Source organism: Ovis aries, chromosome 21, assembly GCF_016772045.2.
Source record: "Ovis aries strain OAR_USU_Benz2616 breed Rambouillet chromosome 21, ARS-UI_Ramb_v3.0, whole genome shotgun sequence".
In the NCBI taxonomy this organism is placed as follows: domain Eukaryota; kingdom Metazoa; phylum Chordata; class Mammalia; order Artiodactyla; family Bovidae; genus Ovis; species Ovis aries.
Genome location: NC_056074.1, coordinates 46480224 through 46502828, shown reverse-complemented (window position 1 = coordinate 46502828; position 22605 = coordinate 46480224). Strand labels below are relative to the sequence as shown.

General features: G+C 66.8%; 1 protein-coding gene across 21 annotated transcripts in view; it reads left to right on the top strand.

The window, feature by feature from the left end:
* Window positions 1-5254: 5254 nt before the first annotated feature.
* Window positions 5255-22605, top strand: part of BRSK2 (BR serine/threonine kinase 2) — a 48754-nt gene continuing 31403 nt past the window's right edge. For all 21 annotated transcript variants that reach the window (XR_006057420.2, XR_003586428.3, XR_006057417.2 and 18 more), the window contains exon 1: window positions 5255-5407. Coding sequence is in view for 16 of the 21 variants with exons in the window: in XM_042237783.2 (XP_042093717.1) it covers window positions 5314-5407 (94 nt within the window). In the remaining 5 variants the exon portion in view is untranslated. The remainder of the gene's footprint in view (window positions 5408-22605) is intronic.

The window sequence follows — 22605 nt, the reverse complement described above, 5'->3', positions numbered from 1 at the left end:
TGGGATCTTCCTGGACCAGGGATTGAGCTGGTGTCCCGTGCAGTGCAGGGCAGATTCTTAACCGCTGGACAACCAGGGAGGCCCCAGGTTCCTTTATTAACAGCTGCTGCCTACTTATCTCCGCGCCTTCTGCTGGAACGAGTGTCTTTTCTCTGTGGATGGCCTCTGCACCTTTGTTGAGACCCTCTTGTCATAAATGCAGGGACAAAGCTCTAAGCTCTAGTCTCGCCCTCTGCTTTATCTATCTTTAAGCCAGCACTGTTCTGTCTTACCTGCTATAGCTTTATAAGACTTGGAATCTGGTAGTGTAAGTCCCTCAACTTCCTTCTTCTTTATTATTGTTGGAATTTTCTTCGTCCTTTGTATCTCTTTATAGTTTGGAATCATCTTTTCAAAGTCTTTTTAAAAACTGGGTGGTTTTGCTGGGAATCGCATTGGACCTAGAGATCACTATGGGGAAGCATCAGCACCTTAACAACACAGTCTTGGAACCCACGACCACGAGACTGAGCGGGACCCTGCGGGGGCTTCAGGCACAGAGTCCCCCGGGCCCCACACCTCTTGTACACAGGAGGGCTTCAGCCTCCGAGGCCTTCCCTGAGTTCTGAAGAGCAAATTTAATCGGAGAAGTGAGAAAAGGCATACACAAAGGCAAGGAGTCAAGAATGAAAAATAACGAGAGTCAAAGGCCAGGCTCCCCCTCAAGGGCCGTGGGAAATACTCTGAGCCATGGCCTCGAGCTGATTCGCAGGTGGAAGAAGTTAACTGCAAGCTGACCACCAGCATGGAGACCCCAGACTGGCTGGAACTGGATGGTTGATGACTGAGATTCCTGACACTTCACCAGCAACCCATCAGAGAATTGTGCACACCCTGTGACCCCCCCCCCACACACACACTGTCTATAAAATCCCTTCCCTGAAAGCTGTAGGGGAGTTTGTGCCTTTTGAGCACAAGCTGAGCTGCCCATTCTCCTTGGTTGACCTTGCAATGAAATGCACTTTTCTTCATCACAACCTGGGGTCAGAAGATTTTGGCTTTGCTGCACGTTGGGTGAGTGGGTCCAGGATTGGCTTGACCACAAACATGGCATGGCTCTGCATGCATTTAGGTCTTCTTAGATCTCTCGGCGATATTTTATAGTTTTTTGGGTACATGTCTCACACACATTCTGTTAAATTTTCCTCTAAATAATTCATGGTTTTTAAAATTCTATTTATAAGTTGCATTGTTCTTACACTTTCTCTAAATAATTCATGGTGTTTTATTCTGTTTAAAAGTTATATTGTTCTTACAACTTCAACTTCTATTTGTCCACTGTTAGGACACAGAGACAGGATTTTTATATTTTGGCTTTTTATCTTGTGACTTTGCCAAACTCACTTGTTAGTTCTAGGAGTATCATGTAGTTTAATCTACAGACAAAAATGTCATCTGTGGATCAAGATTGTTTCAATTTTCCCTTTCCAGTTATATGAAAATATTATTTTCCTTGCCTTATTACTTTGGCTAGGTGCTCTAGTAAAGTGGTGATGGATGTGTGCTGTCTTTTCCGTCGTGTCTGACTCTTTGCAACCCTATGGATTGTAGCCCACCAGGCTTCTCTGTCCGTGGGGTTCTCCAGGCAAGGATAGTGGAGCGGGCTGCCATGCCCTCGTCCCAGCGGTGTTCCGGACTCAGGGACGGAACCCCCATCTCTCCAGTTCGCGGCATTGGCAGGAGGGCTCTTGACCACTAGCGCCCCCTGGTGGCAGCGGGTGTTTCGCCCTCATTCCCACTCCGTCTTTCACCATCGAGTGTAACGTCATTGGGTTTTTCTAGATCCGCTTTCTCAGCTGAAGCGAAAGTCACTCCGTCGTGTCCGACTCTTTGTGACCCCATGGACTTTACAGTCCATGGAATTCTCCAGGCCAGAATACTGGAGTGGGGAGCTTTTCCTTTCTCCAGGGGATCTTCCCAACCCAGGTCTCCCGCACTGTGGGCGGATTCTTTACCTGCTGAGCCGCAAGGGAAGCCCAGGAATACTGACTGCTGCTGCTGCTGCTAAGTCGCTTCAGTCGTGTCTGACTCTGTGCGACCCCATGGACTGCAGCCCACCAGGCTCCCCCGTCCCTGGGATGCTCCAGGCAAGAACACTGGAGCGGGCTGCCATTTCCGTCTCTACTGGAGTGGTAGCCTACCCCTTCTCCCGGGGATCTTCCGGACCCAGGGATCTAACTGGGGTCTCCCGCCCGCGGATTCTTTACCAGCTGGGCCATCAGGAAAGCCCTTGTCCGCTGAAGGAGCTCCTGTTCGTCCCAGTTTACTGACGTGTGTGTATGTGCTTAAACCATAAATGGGTGTTGCATTTTGCCAAATGCCTTAATTGTTTTGCATTTATTGAAATGCTTTTGTGGTTTTCTGCTTCAGACCACTCGCATTGTGAACTGTCAGTTCTGAAATGTGATATTAACTTACATTCTTGGAATTAGCCTTGCTTGGTCATATGTGTTGTCTTTTTGTAAAAAAAAAAAAAAATTATTTATTTTTGGCTGGGCTGGGTCTTCGTTGCTGCCTGTGGGGTTTCTGCAGCCGTGGTCTGCGGGCTTCTCGCTGCGACGGCCCCAGTGCTGCGGAGCACAGGCCCTGGAGCACTGGGCTTTAGCAGCTGCGTCACAGGGGTTCAGTAGTCACAGCTCCCGGTCTCGAGAGCACAGGCTCCGAAGCTGTTGCTCCGAGGCTTGTCCAGGATCAGAGATCAAACCTGTGTCTCCTGCACTGGTAGGTGGATTCTTTACCACTGAGCCACCAGGGAAGCCCTTGTCTTCTTCTAATACTCTGGTAAGTGCTTCTGTCTGGGCTCATGAAGGGTACTGGACTTAAACTTCCTTTTCATGTCGTGTCCTCTCTGGACTTGGTACCAGGGTTAAGATGGTCTCACGAAAGTGTTCCCTCCTCCTCTCTGTCCTGAAAGCACTCTGCAGTGACCGTGTTATTTCTCCTTTAAAGGTTTGCTGAGATCCTCCAGTCAGGCCTCCCACCTGGACTTTCTCTGCATCAAGGCCAGTGCTGGGCCAGGTGGACGGAAGCCCGGCCAGGAGGGGCCGTGCACAAAGATGGTTCTGTGCTGTGTTAAGTGTGAGAGTTTGTGCAACCGATAGCAGGAGAGGTGCAGGAGGGAGGCTGCCCTGTGGCCCTGGAGTGAGGGCGGAGCGGGCAAGGGTGATTCAGGAATACGCTGGAAGTAGACAGGAGAGGCAAGCAGAGGGTCCCCCACGGAGCCCTGAGAAAGGACGATGGGTGTGGGCTGCACGGACACAGGAGCCTGGGAAGTGTCCAGAGAGGGAAGACCCCAGGGGCACAGGGTGCAGTGTGGGCAGGGGGTGGGAATCTTGAAAGCCAGGTGCTTTAGCCCAAGAGTATCCAGATAAGAACTGTTAGCTGGCCAGTGCTACTGAGGGCACAAGGATGTGTCTGGTAAGTCCTGCAGGCTGGGGAAACCAGGGGGCCGCAGCAGGCGCGGCTCCAGCAGAGCAAGACAGGCAGGCCACAGGCTATGTCCCTTCCCTGGCAGCTGCCCCCCTTCGGATGCCTGGGCATGCTGCCCTCCTCTGTGTGCCGATGGCCCTGGCCCGAGTCCTGCCCATCCGGACCTGACGACTCCTGTTGCGCCTTCAGCCCCTGGAGTCTCCCGTCCAGAGTCCCAAACTCTCCGTATATCCAGTTAAACCTGTGCCCACCCCTCAAGCCTGGAGCTGTCTGCAGCAGTCTGTTCTGTGGGGTGAGGCTCTGCACACCTTTGGAGAACCCAGCACCTGCCACCTGAAGACTCACTCAGTCTGCAGCGTTTTAAGAAACAAGCAGGAAGCAAGGCGGCGGGGCGGGGGGGGGGGGGGGGGGGGCGGCCTGCACGGGCGGAGGGCTGGGGTTGGGAGGGCTGTCTCCCTTTCCTGAGCGGAGAGAGGGGAGAAAAACGCAAGCCGGCCCTCCCAGCGCGGGTGCTGGGACGATCTGCGGGTTCCCTGAGCTGACACAGCCCTCCCTTCAGGCTGGGCCGGAGCAGGGCATTACCCTGACTGGAGTGCGGGCTGGGGCTGGGGCCTCGGAGCCCGCAGAAAACCTGCTGGAGAAAGGTGGCCACCCGGGACATGGCGGCAGATCAGAGCCACAGCAGGGCACCCAGCGGCTCAGAGGGTGCGGGCCGCGCCTGCACGGTTGGCGCTCCCTGCTCCCGGCCCTCACCTCCCCTCCTCCACCCCCCGCCTCTGCGGCCCTGGCTCAGGAAGCACGTGTGTTTTCCGCAAGAAACAGGGGGCCCCCCAGGTCAGGCTTCCCTCTGCGGGGTGGGCCAGCACAAAGGCCTGCTGTGTAGCCTTGGATGAGTTCTTGACTCCGCTGTGCTGGTCACCGTCGTGTACCCGGGAAAACCGAGTGGAGGAGCGCAGTGTCCCGGGCACTGCCTCCGGGCGCGCAAGGTCACGGCTGGGCCACGCGCCACGCAGCGCCGCAGCCCCCGCGAGGGGGGTGCGGAGGGGCTAGTAACGCCTTTCCAGCCTGGTGGTCGAGCCCAGCAGGGACGGCGCCGGGAGCCGGGGTCGCAGACCGTCCACCCCAGAGCCTGCCGCCTGCCCGGTCCTGGGATGCGCTTTAAAGGCGGGCCGCCGGGCAGCCGCAGCTCGCCCCCTGGGCGGGGCCGGGGGCTTGGGGGCGGTGGGCGGAGGTCAGGGGGCGGGAGACGCGCAGGCCCCGCCCCCGCCGCGGCCTCGCCCCGGCCCCGCCCGGACACCGCCCCGGCCTCGCCTCCCGGAGACCAGCTCCCGGGAGCGCCGGCCTCGGCCTGGCGGACGGGGCGGAGGCGGGGCCGGCAGGGGAGGCCGCTGATTGGTCGGCGCCGCTGATTGGCCGGCTCGGGAGCCACTCGCGGCCGCCGCTGCGTCGGGCTGCGCTCGTGCGGGCTCGGCTCGGCTCGGCTCGGCTCGGCTCGGCTGCGCGGCCGCGGACGGACGGACGGGCGTGCGCGGGGGGCGCGGGGCGCGGGGCGCGGGCCTCGGCGGCGGCGACGGCGGCGGCGGCGGAAGCCTTGTGCCCCCGCCCGCCCGGTCCTCTCGCAGAGGCGGAGGCAGCGCGCGCCGGCCGTAGCTGAGCGGGCGCAGGCGCGGGGGGCGGCGGCGCGGGGGAGGCGCGGGGTCTCGGAGCGAGCGCGGCCCGCCGGGCGCCGCCGACCCGGCCCAGCCGACGGACGGACGGACTCGCGCGGACGCGGCCCCTCCCTGCCGCCGCCCGCCCGCGCGCCCGCCCGGGGCGCCCACCTCGCCGGCGCCGGGCCCGGGAGCGATGACATCGACGGGGAAGGACGGCGGCGGGGCGCAGCACGCGCAGTATGTGGGGCCCTACCGGCTGGAGAAGACGCTGGGCAAGGGGCAGACAGGTGCGTGCGCGCCGGCCGGGGCCGGGACGCCGGCCCGCGGCGGGGCCGGAGGGCCAGGGGCGCCGATGGGCGCCGGGGGAGCCAGGGGACCCGCGAGGGCCGGGGGCGCGCAGGCCCGCGGCCCGGGAGCGCCGCGCGGGGGCCGGGGAAGGAGGCCGCCCCGAGCTGGGCGCCGCAGGCCGGGCCCGCGGATCCGGCCGGGAGCCGCGAACAATAGGAGGCCGGGCGCCCAGGCCCGCCGCGGAGCCCCGCAGGCCGCGCGGTAGCGGTCGGCCGGGCGCGGCCCAAGGACACGCGGCGCGAGCGGCGGGGCCCGGGCCCGGCCAGCGCCCCTCGGCCCGGCTGCAGGTGCGCGGGCCCGGCCGCATTGTGAGCCCCAGCGGCCCGGCCCATTGTGCCGCCGAAGGAGGGGGCCGGCGGGCGCCCATCTGCCGTCTGCCGCGGCCGCGCTAATCGGCGTGCTGCCCGCGCAGCTGCGTCCCGGGCCGCGCGCCCCCGGCCGCGACCCCAACTCCGGCGGCCGGCGCGCGGGGAGGTCGCCGCGCGCGTCCTGCGGGGACCGGCCGCTGCGGCCAGGCCCGGCCGTCCCTCACGGTGGGAGTGGGAGAGCGCCCGGGCCGCTCACGGGGCTGGACAGCGCCTCTCTCTCCTCCCCGCCTCGGCTCGTCTGCGACACTGCGCTCCCCCGGGGGAGGGAGAGGGAGGCTGCCGACGGGCCCGAGCGCAGAGCCCGGCCCGGGATCCCGCACAGGCAGCGGGGCAGACCCGCGGCCCGGGGGAGGAGGGGGCTCACCGGCTGCTCCTGGCCGGCGGTCTTTCTGGCAGCTGGGTTAGACCCAGCCGGCGGCCAGTTCCCCATCTGCTTTGTGAGAGGCTGCGCTCAGCCATTTTCTTCTTGCCGCTGGTTGGGCCTCTCTCGCGGCCCAGAGGTCCGATTGGCACTGATCCCTGCCCCTGTCTCCCTGGGAAGTTCCTGGGACCTCAGAGGAGGGTGCGGCAGGCGCGGGGTCCAGGAGGGAGCCGCTCCAGCCAGGGTCGCTGCCGGCCCTCCCCAGGCCCCCCAGGGTGGCCCAGAGGCGGAGCCTGGAGGTGGCAGGAAAGTGGGCCAAGCTCGGGGCTGGGTGGGGGTTGGGTGGGGGCTGTGATGTAACTGAGGCCGACAGAGGGTGCCTGGGCGGGGGAGGTGGGTGCTCTCCCCCTCCTTCTGGGTGGATAGCCCTCGCTGGTGCCAAATGCCAAGGCACCTGGGGCCCTGGGCTCTGGTGCAGCTGGCTTTGGAAGTGGGGGCGGCGGGCCGGGTTCAAGGAGGAGGTGGCAGACAGCCCTTGTTCAACTGAGTTCAAAATACGCATGTTTCCTGGCAAAAACAACCGCCGTTGGTGAAATCCTCGATGGCGGAGGGGCGTGGGGCAGCAGAATGCAGGAGGCAGTGAAATAATCTAATTATTGCACCAATAAAATGTTGTTATAAGGAAACATCGGCCTGTGAGGGGTGACAGCAGTGGATTATACGGCAGCGTGTCTCCGTGGGTAGGGCTGGTCTCCGTACTCTTCCTGAGTTGTTCTCTCGTGCAGTTAATTACAGGAGGTTCCCACTGTAGTTAACAGTGATGAGCACAAAAGGACGTGTGTGGCGTGTGAAGAGCAGGCCCCGCGAAGTTTAGAAGCAGCTCCTCGGGCCCCTGTCTCGGAGTGGGGCCCGCTCTCTGGCTGAGGCCCCTCTGGGGGTCTGTCTGCCCCTGCTCCTCCTGGCCTGAGTGCTCAGAGCTGCCCCCGAGACCCTGACGGCTGGAGCGCCAGCTTCCTGTTGGCCCGGCTCTTTGTCCCTTCTGTGGCAGGGTCGTCTAGAGTTGGGTGGACACGGCGCCTCGTGGCCTGCGTCCACCAGGCCTGCTCACTTGGCCTGCTGGCTGCTCTTTGGCAGCAAATGCCCAGAAAGCTGTGGCTTCCCAGGCCTGTCCCTTCACTCCTGAGGTAACTGCCTGACCTCATCTGGGGGCCAGGCTTCCTGCCAGGAGCCCTCGGGGAACAGTGCTCTGCGGGGGAGCGGCTCCCCCGAGCTGTGCGGTGCCCCCAGGCCCGGAGTGTGGGGGGTCCAGCCCAGCCCCCCTCGTCTTATGGACGCCTCCGACCTCCCCACGCGTGGCCTGCCCTCTGCCAAGGCTCTGTATAGGGGAGCTGGCAGTAGACGTCAGTGGCGGTGGGCCGTGTGCGGTGGCTGGTCCGGCCCTCTGGCCCCGGGTCCTGGGGGAGCACGTCCTCCTGGGAGGCGGGCCCACCCCTCTCCCCTGAGACACTGCCTTCGGGGAATCAGATGTGGGGTGGGGGACGCTGCAGGCATGGAGGGCAGGTGTGGACAGAGCCACCCCCTCCGTCTGGCTGGACGTCCCTCTGGTGGCCGCAGGGTCCCGCTCGCACTTCTGTTGTGACTAGCCACGAGTGGTTCTGTTTCGCCCGGTTGGCGTTGGGCTCAGGGCGGGGGGTCCGTCACTCCTGTGGTGTTGGGTCTCCCCGTCAAGGCTGGCGAGGTGGTCAGGACGTCATCTCCGCACAGCTGCCCTTAACGGCCTGGCGCCGCCTCTGTGGCGGCCTGGCGAGGGTCTTCAGCCTGGCTGCACCAGGGTTTCTGGTCGGTCGGGGGGCAGGGCCTTCCAGGCCCGCTGGGGCGGGTGTCGCTCTGCAGGGTGGAGCCCATTCGCTTGTCCAGGAGAGGCTTCTTCAGCTGGGGGGAGGCGGGGAGGCACCCCCAGAGGGTCCAGCAGGGACCGAGGAGGCCAGGCCGGGCTGTGCCATCGTCACTCCCCCAGCCCCATCAGGAAGTCAGCAGTGCATCCCCCAGGGCACAGCAGAGCCGGGGTGGGGGGTTCGGCACCCGTCGGCTACGAGGACCCTGGGGAGGACAGGAGGGAGGTGGGCTTGGGGTCCACCGGAGTAGGTGGAGTCCGCCCTTGGAAACCCCTCGTCCAGCAGGGAGGAGATGGGGGCTGAGACGGGGCTGTCTGGTGAGGAGTCCGTCCAGCTAAAGAGAAGAGGGGATCGAGGGGCTGCCCTGCTGCCCCTGGGTGGGCTCGCAAAGTGGTGGGTGTGCCGGTGGGAAGAGTCCCTCCAGGGTCTTGAGGGACTCCTGGGAGAATTAACATGGGTGCTGGTGGCAGGCAGGCTGGCGAGGACTCCTGGGATGGGATGGGGCAGGTGAGCAAGGGCGACTCAAGTGAGCTGGGAAGAGAGACAGGTGTGAGCTGGAGGGAAACAGGTGAGCTGGGAAGAGGCAGATGTGAGCAGGAGAGACAGGTGAGCTGGAGGGAGGGTTTGCACCCTGGGGTGACCCATGGCTCAGGACCGGGGGCGGGGGCGGGCAGGGTGGTGTGCAGGGCTGTGTCTGTTTCAGGAAGCTGAGCAGAGGGAGGCATCTGTGCAGCCAGCCAGTGGCCACAACCCGTTGGCCCCGGGGGTGGTCAGGGAGGGGCTGGTGCAGAAACCAGCCTAGGGTGCCGTGGGGGGCTGAGGCCCGGAGTGGGCGTCCCCGTGTGGGTGGACAGCGCAGGCTGGGCAGGGTGGGCCTCCACTGGGCGCACGTGGACCACCTGTCCCACAGGATCGGTCGGCCGGCCACATCGCCCTTTGCCGTGGGTTCGGAGCCTCCCGCTCTGTGCCTCAGGCCAGACCCAGTCTGTCTAGCCCACTCTATAAGCAGGGAGCAGGCTCAGAACCTAACGTGGCCCGGGACAGTGGCTCCCAGCGGCCGTGGGAAAGCCCACAATGCTCACGGCACCCTGGTTAGACGTTAGCACCCTGTCCTCGAGGAGCTGTGGGCAGAGCTGGGGGCCAGTGGGGAGCCCACACCTATGCCCCTGCCTCCCTGGGGTCGGTGTGGAAAGGCTTGGCGCCCCATCAGTGATGCTGGGACAGATGCCGCTCAGCCGTCCTCCCAAGGCACACACCCTCCCCCAGGCTTGGAGCCGGCCCGGGGGGGCTGTGCTTGTGCCCAGAGGGCACCTCTGCACAGGGTCCCCGGGGTGATGGGGGGTTTCCCCTCAGAGGGCGAGCCTTTTCCCGAAGGGATGGGAGGGTCTGGGTGGACCGAGCCCTGGGACCCCAGTCCCAGAGCGTCCCCGGCCCGCCATGGTCCCCTGTGGCTCTGAACACCTCTGGGTCTTCGGCACCCACCTCGCCCCCTTGCCTCATCACTGGCTGTGGTGCCAGGCTCTGCAGAGACGGGGTCGGGGGCAGAGGCCTGACCTGCTCTGGCAGAGCTGGGTGCTGTCCGGTGCCGCTCCGGCTGGGGCTTGTCTGTGTGGGGTTTGGGGGGGGGGGCAGGCGGACCAGTGGCGGCCCCCAGAGTGGTGTGGGGGGCCGCCTCTGCCCATGTGTGCCAGGCATCATCTCTGGACCCATCTCTCCAGGAGTGGCTTGTGGACAGGGCCAGGTCTGGCTCTTCTGGAAGCAGCCAGGCCAACGCTGGCCATAGCCCTGAGGCAGAGCCTCACTCGGGGGTCCAGGCGGGACCTCTGCAGGACAGGCACCTGTCTGACTGTGCGCCGGGCAGGGGGGTGGAGGGTCTCAGACTCAGCCCTGGACTGCTGGATGGTGGCCAGGGCCTCCCCGAGGCTCGCTGTTGACCGGCAGGCTGGGCTGTACGTGTTCGGGGCGCGTGTGCACTGAGGCCCCCGGGGCTGGCTCCCCCGCCCTGGCCTGTGCCAGCCAACCTCGACTGCTGTGGGTGGGGTGGCGAGGGCTCAGCCAGGAGACGCCAGGTCCCGGCTGTCCATCCCCACCTTTCTCTGGCTGCTTTTTCCCTGGTTTTCACTCCAGGCGCTTGTCTGTGGGGAGGTCTCTGGGCCTGCAGGTGTCAGGGATGCGGGGCAGTCTGGTGTCTTGAGAGGCTGGGCAGCAGCCCCAGCCACGTCTTCTCTGCCTGCCAACGCGCCCCGCTCGCTGCCTGCACCTTCCGTGTGCCTGGAGCAGGCAGGCCCTCCGGGTTCAGAGCCTGCGCACGGACAGCTTACGTGGGCCCAGGGAGGGTGTGTGGCTGCCGTGCACCAGGAGTGTCTGGGGGACCTGGTGCTGCCTTGTGCTCTGGTTTGGAGAGCACCTTTGAGGCCAGTGGCACCCAGAGGGTCGGGCAGTGCCTGCAGAGGTCGAGGCCAGTGGGCACCAGAGAGTCAGGCGGTGCCCGCAGAGGCGACTGCCCTCCGGCCACCCGCTCACAGCGTCCATTCCTGCCCGGCCCACCCGTACCGCCTGGCTGCTCAGAGCAGGGCCCCTTGGGGCCTGGGGCCGCACGAGTCATGGGCCTGCCTGTGGCCCTGGGCACCGCTGGGGGCCTGGCCTGCCCTGCCGTGCAGCAGGCCCCCAGGACCTTGTGGGTGCCTTGTTCCCTGCAGGGCTGTTCTGTGTCCATGGCCTGGAGTCACAGCCGAGCACGGCCCCTGGCTCTAACGCTCGGGGGGCTCTGAGCCCCAGGCCCCCCCCCCCCCACGGCCTCTGTGAGGCCCCGATGGCCGGTTGCAGCACCGGACGCATGCGGGCCAGCACCTGCCAGGGCCCATCGAGGGTCTTGGGGGAGGGTAAGGGCCCCCCGCACCTGTGGGTGGTTCCTGGTGTTGCCCTGGACTGCAAGAAGTCCTCGGACACGGAGTGGGCTGGCGCCTCCGGACGAGCCCAGCAGGAGAGCCCTCCCCAGTGACAGGCCTGGCCAGCCCTGCATCCCCTACAGGCTGGCCGAGGCAGCCAGGCCAGCCCATGCTGGGTGGTGGGCCCAGGGTGGCCTCTGTGAGCCCGGGGTCCAGGCCCTGGCTGGGGTTGTCAGAGCTGCCCATGGCCTGCCCGAGGTGCCGCCCGAGGCAGGGCTGCCGGCCACCGAGGGGAGCTGCCAGGCCAGCTGCCTCGGACTCGGGACAAGGTGGAGGCTGGGCTGGGGCTGAGGCTGCGGGGACAAAGCGGGGATTGTCTGGGCCGGGCCCTGAGAGGCGGCCCCGGCCTTGTTCTGCAGCCTCTGAGGGGCCAGTGTTTCGGAGCCGGGCAGCTGGGAACCCCCGCCGGCAAGGACATGGCCCTCCTCTCGTGGGTTTTCTTCCCGGCCGCTCGGCTTTCGTCCCTCAGGCCCAGGGAGGCCGCTGGCCTGTGTCTTCTCTACGCCCTGCGCCCTGGGCTGGATCGGGCCCCTGAAGTCAGCGTGTGTCCAGCGCCAATGTGGCGTCCTGGGACACCCCCAGCGGGGGTGCTGGCCTGCATGGACAGGGGCGCTCCCCAGGGGCTGGCCTGTCCTCATCCACTCGGGGCCCAGGCCCCGCCCCCGACCAGGCCCCGTGGTTCTGGGCTGGGCTCTGGGGGAGGACAGGGCACCTAGGCCACGGCTGCCCCCTGGGCTCAGCCAGGCCCCACATCTGGTCCTCCTCACCCCAGGGCAGAGGTGGGAGGCCCGCCTGGCCTGCATGATGTGGCCGGCACTGGGGTCACGTCTGGCCGTGGGCGGTTCTCAGGGGCGACGGGAGGCTGCTCGGCCAGGAATGTGGCCTCTCTGGGGGGAGGCTTGGCCGCGGTGCCCCGGGTGATTCCAGAGCTGTTGGCAGCCGCCGGCTCGGCAGAGGAGCTGGAAGGTGGGGTCTGAGGCGGTGCCTGGTGGGAGGGGTGGCCATGGGAACCCAATGGTCCCTCCCGATGGTCCCTCCTGAGGAGCAGTTTTGGCCTGGACTGCAGGCCACGAGGCCAGAGTAGCCCCGGGGCGGGGCTGGGCGGGGTAGCAGCCCTGAGGCCGCTGCCTCCTGCTCTGAGTTGCCCCTGAGCCGGGTCCAGCGGCGCGTTGGGCCCTGAGGTCCGGCTTCCTTGGGCATCGATTCGGCGCCAGCTGGAGGCCGGGGCACGGGCGGGCAGGGCCGTGGGAGCCCCACGCACTTGGGAGCACAGGCTCTGCTGCCCCCAGCGGACTTCCCCCGACCCGCTGTCCCGGAGGGCCTGCGACGGAGCTGGGCAGCCTCGTGGGCCTGCTCCCTCCCTGCAGGGAGTGGGGCAGGTGCTGGGTGGGCAGCTGCAGGGACCGGGGGATGCCCAAGGCCTCTGGAGAGGACTGCGTGTGGAGCTCCCAGCCCCTGCCCTTCAGGGTGGGGGCTTGGTGTGTTTGAGGGGCCGAGTCTTACACAACTGTTCAGAAGGAGTCCCTCTGCCAGCCCTGTGGAGCCAGGAAGGAGCTGGACAGGGCGCCCCATCCTGGGCCCACAGAGCATCTGGGGTCTCTTGTCCGGGATCTCTGCGGTCAGCCTGCGTGCAGAGCCCGTGGGGCAGGGCCCCCAGCCCAGGCTGTGCTGTGGGAAAGTCACACATCTCCAGGCCTCCGTTTCCCGGCCCGGCCCCGCGGTGGGCGGTGGTGGTGTGCCCCAAGGGGATGTACCTGCTTGGGACCAGGCAGGGGGCTGGCAACCACAGTCACTCTCGGGCCGAATGCGCGGCCTGGGCTGGGGGCCAGGGGAGGCGGCACTGGGACAGGACAGGTGGGCATCGTGCCTGCTTCTCCCTTCGGCAGCCGTATTTCTGTGCAGCGCTGGTTTTGGGGGCAGCGAGTGAGCAGAGTGGGTGGGGATTGTGGCGGAGTGGCTAGCTGTGCCGGGCTGAGGGCCCCCGGGGGACACGCAGACTGGGCTTGGGGGCTGTCTTGTGCCTTCCCATGGTGCACGGTGCTCTGGGGGTGGCCTGTCCCCCTGTGCCCCCACCCCTGCTGACCTCTCGTGCCCAGCCTCCTGCCACCTGGCCGGCAGACACCTCTGTTCTAGGGGCCTGCCGGGGGTCGAGGGACGCCAGCATTCCTGGGCTGCTGTGGAAACCTGCCACATAGGGACATTTCCAGAGACAGCAGTAGAGAAAGGAGCCCCCCGGGGCCCTAAGAGCCCACCCAGCCTCGGCAACACAGTCGCAGGGACAGTTTGCCTCAGCCCACTCCCCAGACATTGTTGTCGAACTGTGAATGTTTCAGGGCTGGGTCTAAAAGATACTCTTTATAAAGTACCGTACGCTTAGAATCCTGAGAAGTCAACACCGATTTCCAAAGCTGGCAGCAACCCCGTCAGGCGCCGGTTTGGTGGGTATGGACTGCTTCCTGGAGGCCGAGTCCCTCTGGCCCCCGGGCGCGGCCCCTGGAGGTCTGGCCGCCCTCACCCCCGCCCCAGCCCTGCTGGGATGGCCGTTGGTGCCGGCGGGTGGTGCACCGCGAGATGCCGGCCTGGCCCTGCCCGGGGGCAGTGGGCCCGCCCAGGCTGCCCTGCTGACCGTGCACGCGGGTGCTGGCCCGGGGGGGCTGCTCCGTGAGGAGCTCCCAGGGTCAGCTCTGTCCTGCAGCAAGTGAGCCTGAGGCAGTGGAAGATGGTGGCCGGTCACTCCCTGGTCCCTCAGCCCCGAGCCGCTGCAGCCTTTGGTGTGTTGGTGAGGAACAGGCACGGAGCGGGGGCCTCACGCGGGGGGCGGCGGGGCTGAGGGAGGCCGTCCTGGAGAGCTGGGACGGCTTGGGCGGGCGGGCACCCTGTGTCCTTCCATCGGGCTGGGTCCTGGCTCTGCCTGCAGGCTGCGGTGGCCCTGTCGCTGGGGGGCAGAGCGATGTCGTGTGAGGCCGGCCGTGTGTCCGCGGGGCAGCCTCGGCCTTGCCCACCCCCAGCCCTTGCCTCCAGCGCCTTCTTCTGGGTCGCCTCTGCTACCACGTCCGTCCTGTGACCTCACTTGGGAGCCCCTGAGCCTGGACCCCTTGCGCTGTCTGGGTCTGGGGTTTCCCGCCTGGCTTTGGGGGCTGCTTAAGGCCAGGGCACGTGTTCCTGCTAAAGTGGGGCTCATGCCGGGGGCGCCTGTTTCCGTGCAGAGCTGGGGGCCCCAGTGACCTGGGAGAACTGCTCTTCAGGCACAGGATGGTCAAGGACAGCCCCAGGGCCAGCTGCCTTTGGGACCTCCACCCTCCGCACTCGGCCCTCTGTCTTCAGGAAGGGCAGTGCAGGCCCTGGGCGGTGCCCGTCTCTGCCGCAGCCTCCTCCAGGGCTTGCAGGGATGAGGCTGGGCGGTCACTGGCGCACCTGGCGCCAGGCCCTCGCCCCGGCGGCCTGCGGGCGGAGCTGTCCAGCGCGGCAGTGCTGAAGTCCGCAGCTTCCTGGCGCCGCAGGAGGGAGGCTGCCATTAGTAGTTTGCCCTCCCACGTTCCCTGCAGCTGTGAGCAGGCCTGTGGACAGGCCCAGGGGTCTTCAGTGAGTTCCTGCACCTGGCTTCCCGGTGTGGGACTGGTCCTGTGCTGAGGAGGGGCAGGTGGGAGCACCTGGTGTGCTCCTGGGGGAGACCCTGGCCCCCAGTCCCCTCCCTGGGCAGAAGGAGCTGGTGGCCAGCTCTCCTGCGGCTGCTGCTGACCGGCCAGGCGAGGGGAGGGCAGGGTCCCTGCGAGCAAGTGCTGTTCGCCTTCAGGGCTGCAGCACCTTCTCTGGTCTCACGCCAACTCAAGGTGCCTCCCTGGGAGCCCTCACCCGCCTGTCCCCGGGCTCTGAAGGCTGTGGTGCCCCACACCACCTGGGTTCCCCAGGGAGGGGCAGGCACGCTGTGAGAGGCTCTGGCTCCCTCCTGGGCCCCCTTATCTCAAGGGTCTTGTGACCCAAGGGAGCATGAAATGTGGGTGTTCCTTCAGAACGCTGGGACGTGGGGCGGCCTTGGCGGGGGTTGGTGGGGGAAACAGCTGTGGGCCCGGCTCTGTGCTGACCCTCTGAGTCTGGGGTCTGCCTCCCTGAGCCCCTACCTGGGGGGACAGGGGTGTGGTGGGCGTGAAGGGCAGGTGTTACTCTCCACCGGCTCAGCCTCAGGCAGATCTGCCGAGCTCCCTGCACGTACAGGGAGGGTCCTCTGGCCAGAGGCTGTTCCTGCAGGCCCCTCCCCAGGCCTGGGGCCTGGACTCGGGAAGCAAGGGTCCCCAGCTTCAACCCCTACTAAACATCGTCCTGTGCTAGGCCGGTGGGGAGGCCGGGGACAGGCGGTGTTTGGGATGGACCAAAGCCTTGGGGCGGAGGGAGTGACCCCGTGTGTGGGGTGGGGGCTGGGCTGGGTGGACGGGAAGGGTCAGACGCTGGCTTATCCCTCCAGGCGAGAGCTCTTCTCGGATTGGAGGTTTGCTGGCTCTAAACCCTGATCCCAGGGGATCTGTGACGAGTTATTAAGTGGCACAGACAGGACCTCCTCCAGCAGATGCCGTGGGGCAGCTGAGGGCACCTGTGGGCGGGTGTGGGCTGTGCCACCTGGGCAGTGGGTGCTGGGCGCTTCTGGGGGCTGCAGGGACCCCTTGCCTGATGCCCAGGGGCCCAGGGTCTGTGGGCCACATTCCTAGATGCACGGTCGGCTTCGCTGCTGGCCCTGCTGGGCGTGTGGTGTCTCAGCGTCCGTGAGAGCTGGCTGCTGCCCTGATGCCGCCCACGCCCGCCCGTCCCTCTGCCAGAGGGGCACTCAGACCCCTGTCCTGCAACCCACCTTTGGGGTTGGCTGGCTGTAGGGCCTCGACCCAGGGGCTCTGCTTCCTGCCACCAGCTTTGCAAGGCACTCCCTTGCACCTGTGTGCTCCCCTGAGGTCTGCAGCAGGGGATGTGGGGCCCCCTCCCTGTTGGGGTGATGCTGCTGACGCCCCGTCAGGATCCAGGCTGGTGGGACAGCGCAGTTGGGCCGCCGGCCGCTTTGGGGTGAGGGCCAGGGTATGGGCCTGGGGCCAGTCAGGGCTGTGGGCCTCCAAAGGTGACCAGGGCCCCGACCTCGCAGGCTCACCTCCCGTCTGTCCAGGGGCTGAGGGTCCTGAGTCATGCCCGGCTGTGGCAGTCCTGCGGTGCCAAGTGGTGAGCGAGGGGACCTGCGGTGACCGAGGCCTGGTTGGCAGCCCTCCTGGTGCTGCTGCAGGAGGCGGTGGTCTCCGGCCGCTAGACACATCGGGGCATCTGGGTGAAGCAGGCTGGGCTCTGCTCGGGGCTGTCCTGACCAGGGCAGGACCAGACGAGCTGCCACGCTTCAGGGAGGGTGGCTCCCGTGCCCGTCCGCTCCGGCTGGGCCTGGGGCCCTGGCTGCCCTTCCACCTCTGCTGAGGCCCCCAGTGGGGCCCTGGGGAGGAGAGGGCCCCATGTGCACCCGTCGGGCCCTGGGCAGACTCTGGGCGAGTGGGCATCGGCGCACGGCGCAGGTGCTGTCTTGGGGACCCTGTGGTTCCTCGCTGGGCCTCAGGTTCCCCACCTGGGTGAGTCCTGCTGAGCCCGGGGCACCTTGGACCAGCTCCTATCCCCACGGGGCGCCTCTGCTCTGGGCTGCCAAGCGGCCTGTGGTGCGGGGTGGCCCCGGAAACAGCGTGGGTTTGTGGGGGGCTGTCAGCCCTGGGCAGGCTCGGGGTGGGTGTTGATGGAGAGGTTGGGGTGCCTGCGCCCCTCCTCTTCTCCGGCTCGGGGGGCCGGCAGGGCGAGAGCCCGGGGACCCCGTGCTGGCAGGACGGCATGTGCCTTCGCCTCCTGAGGTGTTGGGTCCAGGCCCCCAGGAGCCAGGCCTGCAGCCTGCAGGGAGCTGTGCGTGAATCCAGCGCCTCGCCTGCCCGTCCCTGGGGGTGTGCTGGGGGCGGCACGCGGGACTGGCTCTGCTGCCTGGGATGGGAGTCATGGGTCAGGCCAGAGGTCCAGGAGACACTGAGCAGGTCCCGGGGCCGACATGTCCGGTGGGGCCACTGCAGCGTCCCCGCAGGGCTGGGCTCCCGTCCTGAGACCCCATGCCCATTTGTGCCACGGGCAGGAGGTGGAGGGGTGGGCATCCTGCTGGGCTCCACGGCCTGGGCAGCTGCGGGCAGGGGCCGCCTGGGCCCCGTGAACGCGCTGGGGGCCCATGTAGGCGGGTGCTCCCTGCCTGTCTCATTCCCTTTGTCCTTCAGGGGAGCTGCCTGCTGACCGCTGAGCAGCGTCTATGCTTACCCTGCGCTGGCACCTGACACCCACAGGCCCCCTTCCGGGGACAGGTGCGCACTCCTGGCACCTGACCCCAGCTGGGCAGGGCCGGGGCTGGGGCCACAGGCGTTTCTCACTTCCTGCTGGTACCGCAGGCAGTGTGTGGGTCTGTCTGTCTGAGGGACCCGGGCAGGGAGGTTGCCCAGCGGCTTGCTGTTCATCTCATGCCCAGCACCGGCCGGCAGCCACCTCAGCCCCCGACTTCCCCAGATCACGCACCCGCTACATGCAGTCTCGAGGCTCCACAGGGCAGGTGCAGAGGAAGAAACCAGGCCCTGGGCCTGCCTGCAGCTGCCTCCCTGTCCCACCCAGGACCCCCCAAGCAGGGCTCAGACAGCTGGTCTCCTGGGATGAGTCTAGGATGGGGCCTCCAGTCCTCCGACCCACAGGAGGGGTGGGGACAGAGGCTTCTCGGCCCTGGGGAGGATAGGACACAAGCAAGTCAGCAGATAGTGTTTTAAAATGTGGGTGAGGGTTTTTTAAAAGCAGAGTCCACATTTGATACGGCAGAATGGTCCTGTGGCCCTGGCTCCATGCCCTCGGAGGGGCAGGAGTTCCTGGCCACTGACTGGAGGGCTTGTCTGCCCCGCAGCCATGCCCCAGCCCCACCCGCTGGGCCACAGGCGCTCGTGGCTTCCCAGGCCGACCCAGCGGCCTTCCTAGGCGTGCTGCGGGGGTGCGGCCACAAGTGAGCACAGGCCGCCTGGCAGACGGGTGGAGCTTGCCCTGCACGAAGCTTCCCTGCGTCCTGTGTCGGGAGCTGGGCGCAGGCAGGGCTGGGGGGTCACCTGCAGCTCCAGCCCCACAGGGTCGGGGCTGGGGGGAGGCCCTGGGCTCCTTTCCGCCCCTGGCTCAGTTCCGAGCAGCTCTGGGCCGGCTCCGAGCTGGAGGGCCCCGCACGCCCGGCCCGTCGCTGGGCTGCACCTGCCGCCAGGAGGCTGTGGGTGCGTCCGTCTGTGTGCGCCGTGGCAGGCGGTGCTCTCATGGGCCTCCCGGGGCAGACGTCCCCAGCCGAGTCGCCGTCACCGAGGCAACCCTGTCAGCTCCCTGGGGCCTGGGGGGTTGGGGGGACGAGTTTGCTGCTGGAGCCCCACCTGGGGCTGCAGGCAGCCTGCCTCTGCTGGGGACCCCTCCCCTCCCCTCCCGCACCAGGCCCCGGGTCACTGACCCTGTGTCGCTCCTGCCCATCAGCCCCACTCTGTCCGCCCGGCATCCCTGGGGCCCGGACAGCTGCCAGCTGGGGCACTGCGCCTGGCGTCCCCACGGCAGGTGCGACCCTGGCCCCTGGTGGCCGTCTCCTCGGATGTGGGGCTCCTTGCAGCTTGTCCTCAGGGCGGCTGCCGCCCGCTCCCTGGTCACCTCAGGCCAGTCACCCGCCTTCTTACAGATGCCTGTCTGGCGACCCCAGCATCCGCTCCCAGTCCTAAGGCTTCTGAAACTAGGGCACCAGCTTGGGGGAAAAAAAAACCTTACCAGGTTGAATTACTGAACAGTTGCTGAATTCAATCAGAATGTCTCATCGGGCTGATTTTACAATGTTGAGTTGATAAAGCAGTTAATAAAAGCCTCACGTGGTCATCTGCCACCGTTGGGAGCGGAGCCTGCTCCTTGGCCGCCTCGGAGGATCTCCCCGCGTGAGTGGGTGTGGGGTCTGGACAGGGAGGGGCCCAGATGGCTGTGGACCGTCGCTGGGTCACGCACACACCAGGGCTGACGGCTCCACAGCGCTTGTGCCCCCCAGACAGGGCCGCAGTCCCTCTGGGGCATCGCGGCCGTGGCCCCCGAGGAGACCAGCAGGGCGGGAGGGGGTCCCTCCGAGCGGGGGTTGCTGAGCACGCAGCAGGTGGATGCCCCGCAGAGACGCTGGCCGGGCCGGTGGGCTTTCGGTGGCGTGGCTGAGGGTCCTGGGGGCCCGATGTGTGCGGGAAAGCCTCAGCCTGGATGCGGGGCTGTGATGCCCTCGCTCTGGGTGTCGGCCAGGGGACCTCGGCTGGGGAGGAGCGTTCACCCTCTGCCCCTGCTCCAGGGCTCCTGGGGCGTGGGGAGGTGGCGGGCGGGACGGGGACGCGGAGGGGGCGCCGCCCTGTAGTCACCATGGCAACTGCACGCTGCCGAGCTGGGGTCAGCGTCTCTGGGGAGAGGGCGGCCTGCTGGCTGGGCCCTAAACCTCCTGGCCTTCTCCCGTCTCCCGTCAGCCTGGGGTGGGGGCACCTCGGCCGCCCTGGCCCTGACCCTGCATGCAGACTCCGCTCTGCCTGCCGGGAGCGCATCCTTCTGCAGCCCCGAGTGGGTCCCCCCTGTGCAGGGGTCCTGGACACGCCCAGATGGCTGGGTGCCGGGGCAGTGGCCTTTGGAAGGACCTGGGGGGAACATGGTGACCACAGGGGTGGGGGCGTCGTGCTGCAGCCCCAGGCTGTCTCTGCTCCCACCCGTCCCCGCCTCCCAGACCCACAGGGCAGCTGGGCAGCTGGGGAGGGCCCCCAGCTCTGCCTGCAGCCCCTCCTGGCTCCGGCTCCCCACTCCTGGGCTGGGCCTAGGGGCTGGGGCCACACCTGGAGTGTCTTGGGCCCCAGGTCTGCGCACCGCTCTGTCTGGCTCCCGTCCAGCCACGGTTCCTGCCTAGGTGTGTCAGACACTGGCGTTTCTCCTGGGAATTGCCGGTCTCCTCGGCTCCGGGAAGCAGCCGGCGTTGGCGGATTCGGATTCTAAAAGAGCTCGTCACGTAGGAGGGCCGGGTTCACCAGGCCTCCTTCCTGCCTGAGTCACTTCTGACTGTGTCTCCCAGCGACTCGGTTCACAGGAAATCCCGGGGCAGGTGGGCCGTGCACCGTGAGCAGGCCACTTGGGCGGGGGGTGACGGGGCCTGGACGCCGTGGGGAGGCGGTCGGCCAGTCCCAGCGCCCAAGTGGAAACTCTCCAGCACTTTAAGGCTACGAGTCGCTGACTCCTCCCCAGAGCTGCTGAGACGGGGCAGCAAGCCGGGGGAGGGAAGGAACTCCGCACGGGCTCAGCCTGGGCGACTCCGGGCCGGCCACGGAGCCTCAGAGCCGGGGCCCTGTGGTGAGAGCGGCCGTCGCGTGTCTTGTCTGGCAGAGGTGTGAGAGCCGCCCGTGGCCGTGTGCCTTCTCGTCGCCGTGACGGCCGCGTGTCCTCACCAGCCACGGCCTCCGCGTGTGCTGGCCGCTTCTCGGGGGTCTCCCTGCTCCACTTGAGTTGACCTGGGGCACCTCCTGCCTGGCCCTGCCCGCGCGCCACCGGGGCTTCCAGAGCTGCCCCAGGGTAGGGTCGGGGGCTGGCTGGTCTCCTGGGGGTGCTCCTTGGGTGGGGCTGGCTGCAGCCCAAGGCTTCACGGGTAGGGGAACAGCAGGGGAGGCGGGTCGGGGACCAGGCAGGTTACCAGCCACATTCAGCACAAGACAGGCCCTGCCGAGCAGGCTGGCACCGTGGCGGGTGGGGGGGAGTGGGCAGAGGAGGAGGCTCTGCCTCACCTTTTGGGCAGGAGGCAGGTGCTACTGGGGCTGGGGGCATGGGTCCCTGAGGCCCGTGGGGGCTGCCGCCAGCGGCTTGCTGTGAGCCCAGGGCCCAGCTGAAGGGAGTGGGGGGGGGGGTGCTCAGTGCCCCTGCTTGTCTGCTCCCAGCGTCGTCATGGCAACGGATGGTGGTTTGGCAGGAGAGAGGAGGGGGAGGGCTTTGTGTGAGGAGGCTGGGGATTTGGAGACCAGCTGGGATCCTGCAGGGAGGGCCCAGGGACTCTGGCCCCCAGCGCAGCCCAGTTCCCAGGAAGGCTGTAGACATGAGCGCCCCGTGGGTGTCCTGCCCGCCCCACCTCTCCCCTCCTCTTGAGGCCGGTGCCCGCCCTGGACACCCCAGGAGCCTGGGTCGGCAGGCACAGTATGGTGGGGGGCTGCGGCTGGGCAGCGAGCCTGGCTGTGCCCCCGGCCCTGGAGTGGGAGGCGGGCTGGCTGAGCACAGCAGCGTCACCCCATGCTGCCACCAACAGCAGGGGTGCCCGCCCCGGGGTGCCAGCCCCGTGTGCCCGAGCCCCAGCGGGTGCTGCGGCCACGGCCCCTCTGGTCCACCGTGTCCTGCTGCGTCTGGGGAGGGGCCCGACTTAGCAAGGCGATCAGGCCCCTCAGCCCACCCTGTGCCGCCTGCCCCTGCCACATCCTCCCCAAGGCCAGGCTGGAGGTTCTGTCTGCTGTAGCCCCGTCTGCTGGCTTAGCCGCTGGGCTGCCGGGGATGTGGGTCCCCTGGTTTCCTGGCTCCCCGTCTCTGTTCTGCCGTGTTTACCGTCGGCTCTTCACGTGGGTTTCTGGGGAGGCCGCCCAGTCTGTCAGGCTCCTTCCTCCCGGGGAAGCCCTCTGCCCTGCCCTGGCCTGCTGTGTGTCTCTAAGGGGCCTCCTCCTTGGGGTGGGGGGTCCCCAGGACCCCTCTGGGTGGGATGGTGGCTTCCTTCTGGTCTGGCGCGCCCTCCTGGCAGGCGACTTCCCAGGAGCAGCAGGCCGGGGGCGGCCGCGTGAGTGCTGGGCCCCAAGTGCTGATGGGGCCAGCAGCCCGTCTGGCTCTCCTGCCTCTTGCTTTGCGTCAGAGCTCCTTGAAGCCAGGCTTTTCCCTCTGCTTCTTGACCCTGACGGCGCCGAGTCCGTGGTTGCTTGGCAGCCCTGCCCCGTCCCCGCGTAGGGCACGGGCGGACAGACTCCTCCACTCGTGAAGCCCCGCATTTGCTCTTTCGCTCCCGCCTCTCATTCCTCGTCTCCGGACCCTCTAATCCCGCCAGGCTGAGAGCTGGGTCTTCTGCTCCCCGCGTGCTCGGGGCCTGCCCAGCTCACCTTCACGCTCCCCTGGCTTCCAGCCTGGGCGTGCCTCCTCCCCACTCTGAGCCTCCTCTGGCCTGCGTGTCCGGGCGGTCCCCCCGCTGTGGCTGCCCGGTGCTGAGGCTGGCAGCCGCGTCCCTGTCTGTCTCTCTGTTCCCTGCACAGGCTCCCTCCTTTGCGGCCTTGTTTGGTGTGTCGACCAGGTTCCGCTTCTTTTCCTCTTTTGGTGTTTTGGCTACCCGCCCCCCCACCTGTTATTTCTGTAGAGGTGGCTCAAGAAGTCTTCGCCCGGGGCCGCTGGGGAGATCCTCGCAGGGGGCCCGTGAGGGCTAGACTGCCTCGCTCTTCCGCGCAGCTCTGCGGCTGGCGCGCTCCACGCCAGCCTCTTTTCTGCACTGACTTCAGCTCGCGCTCC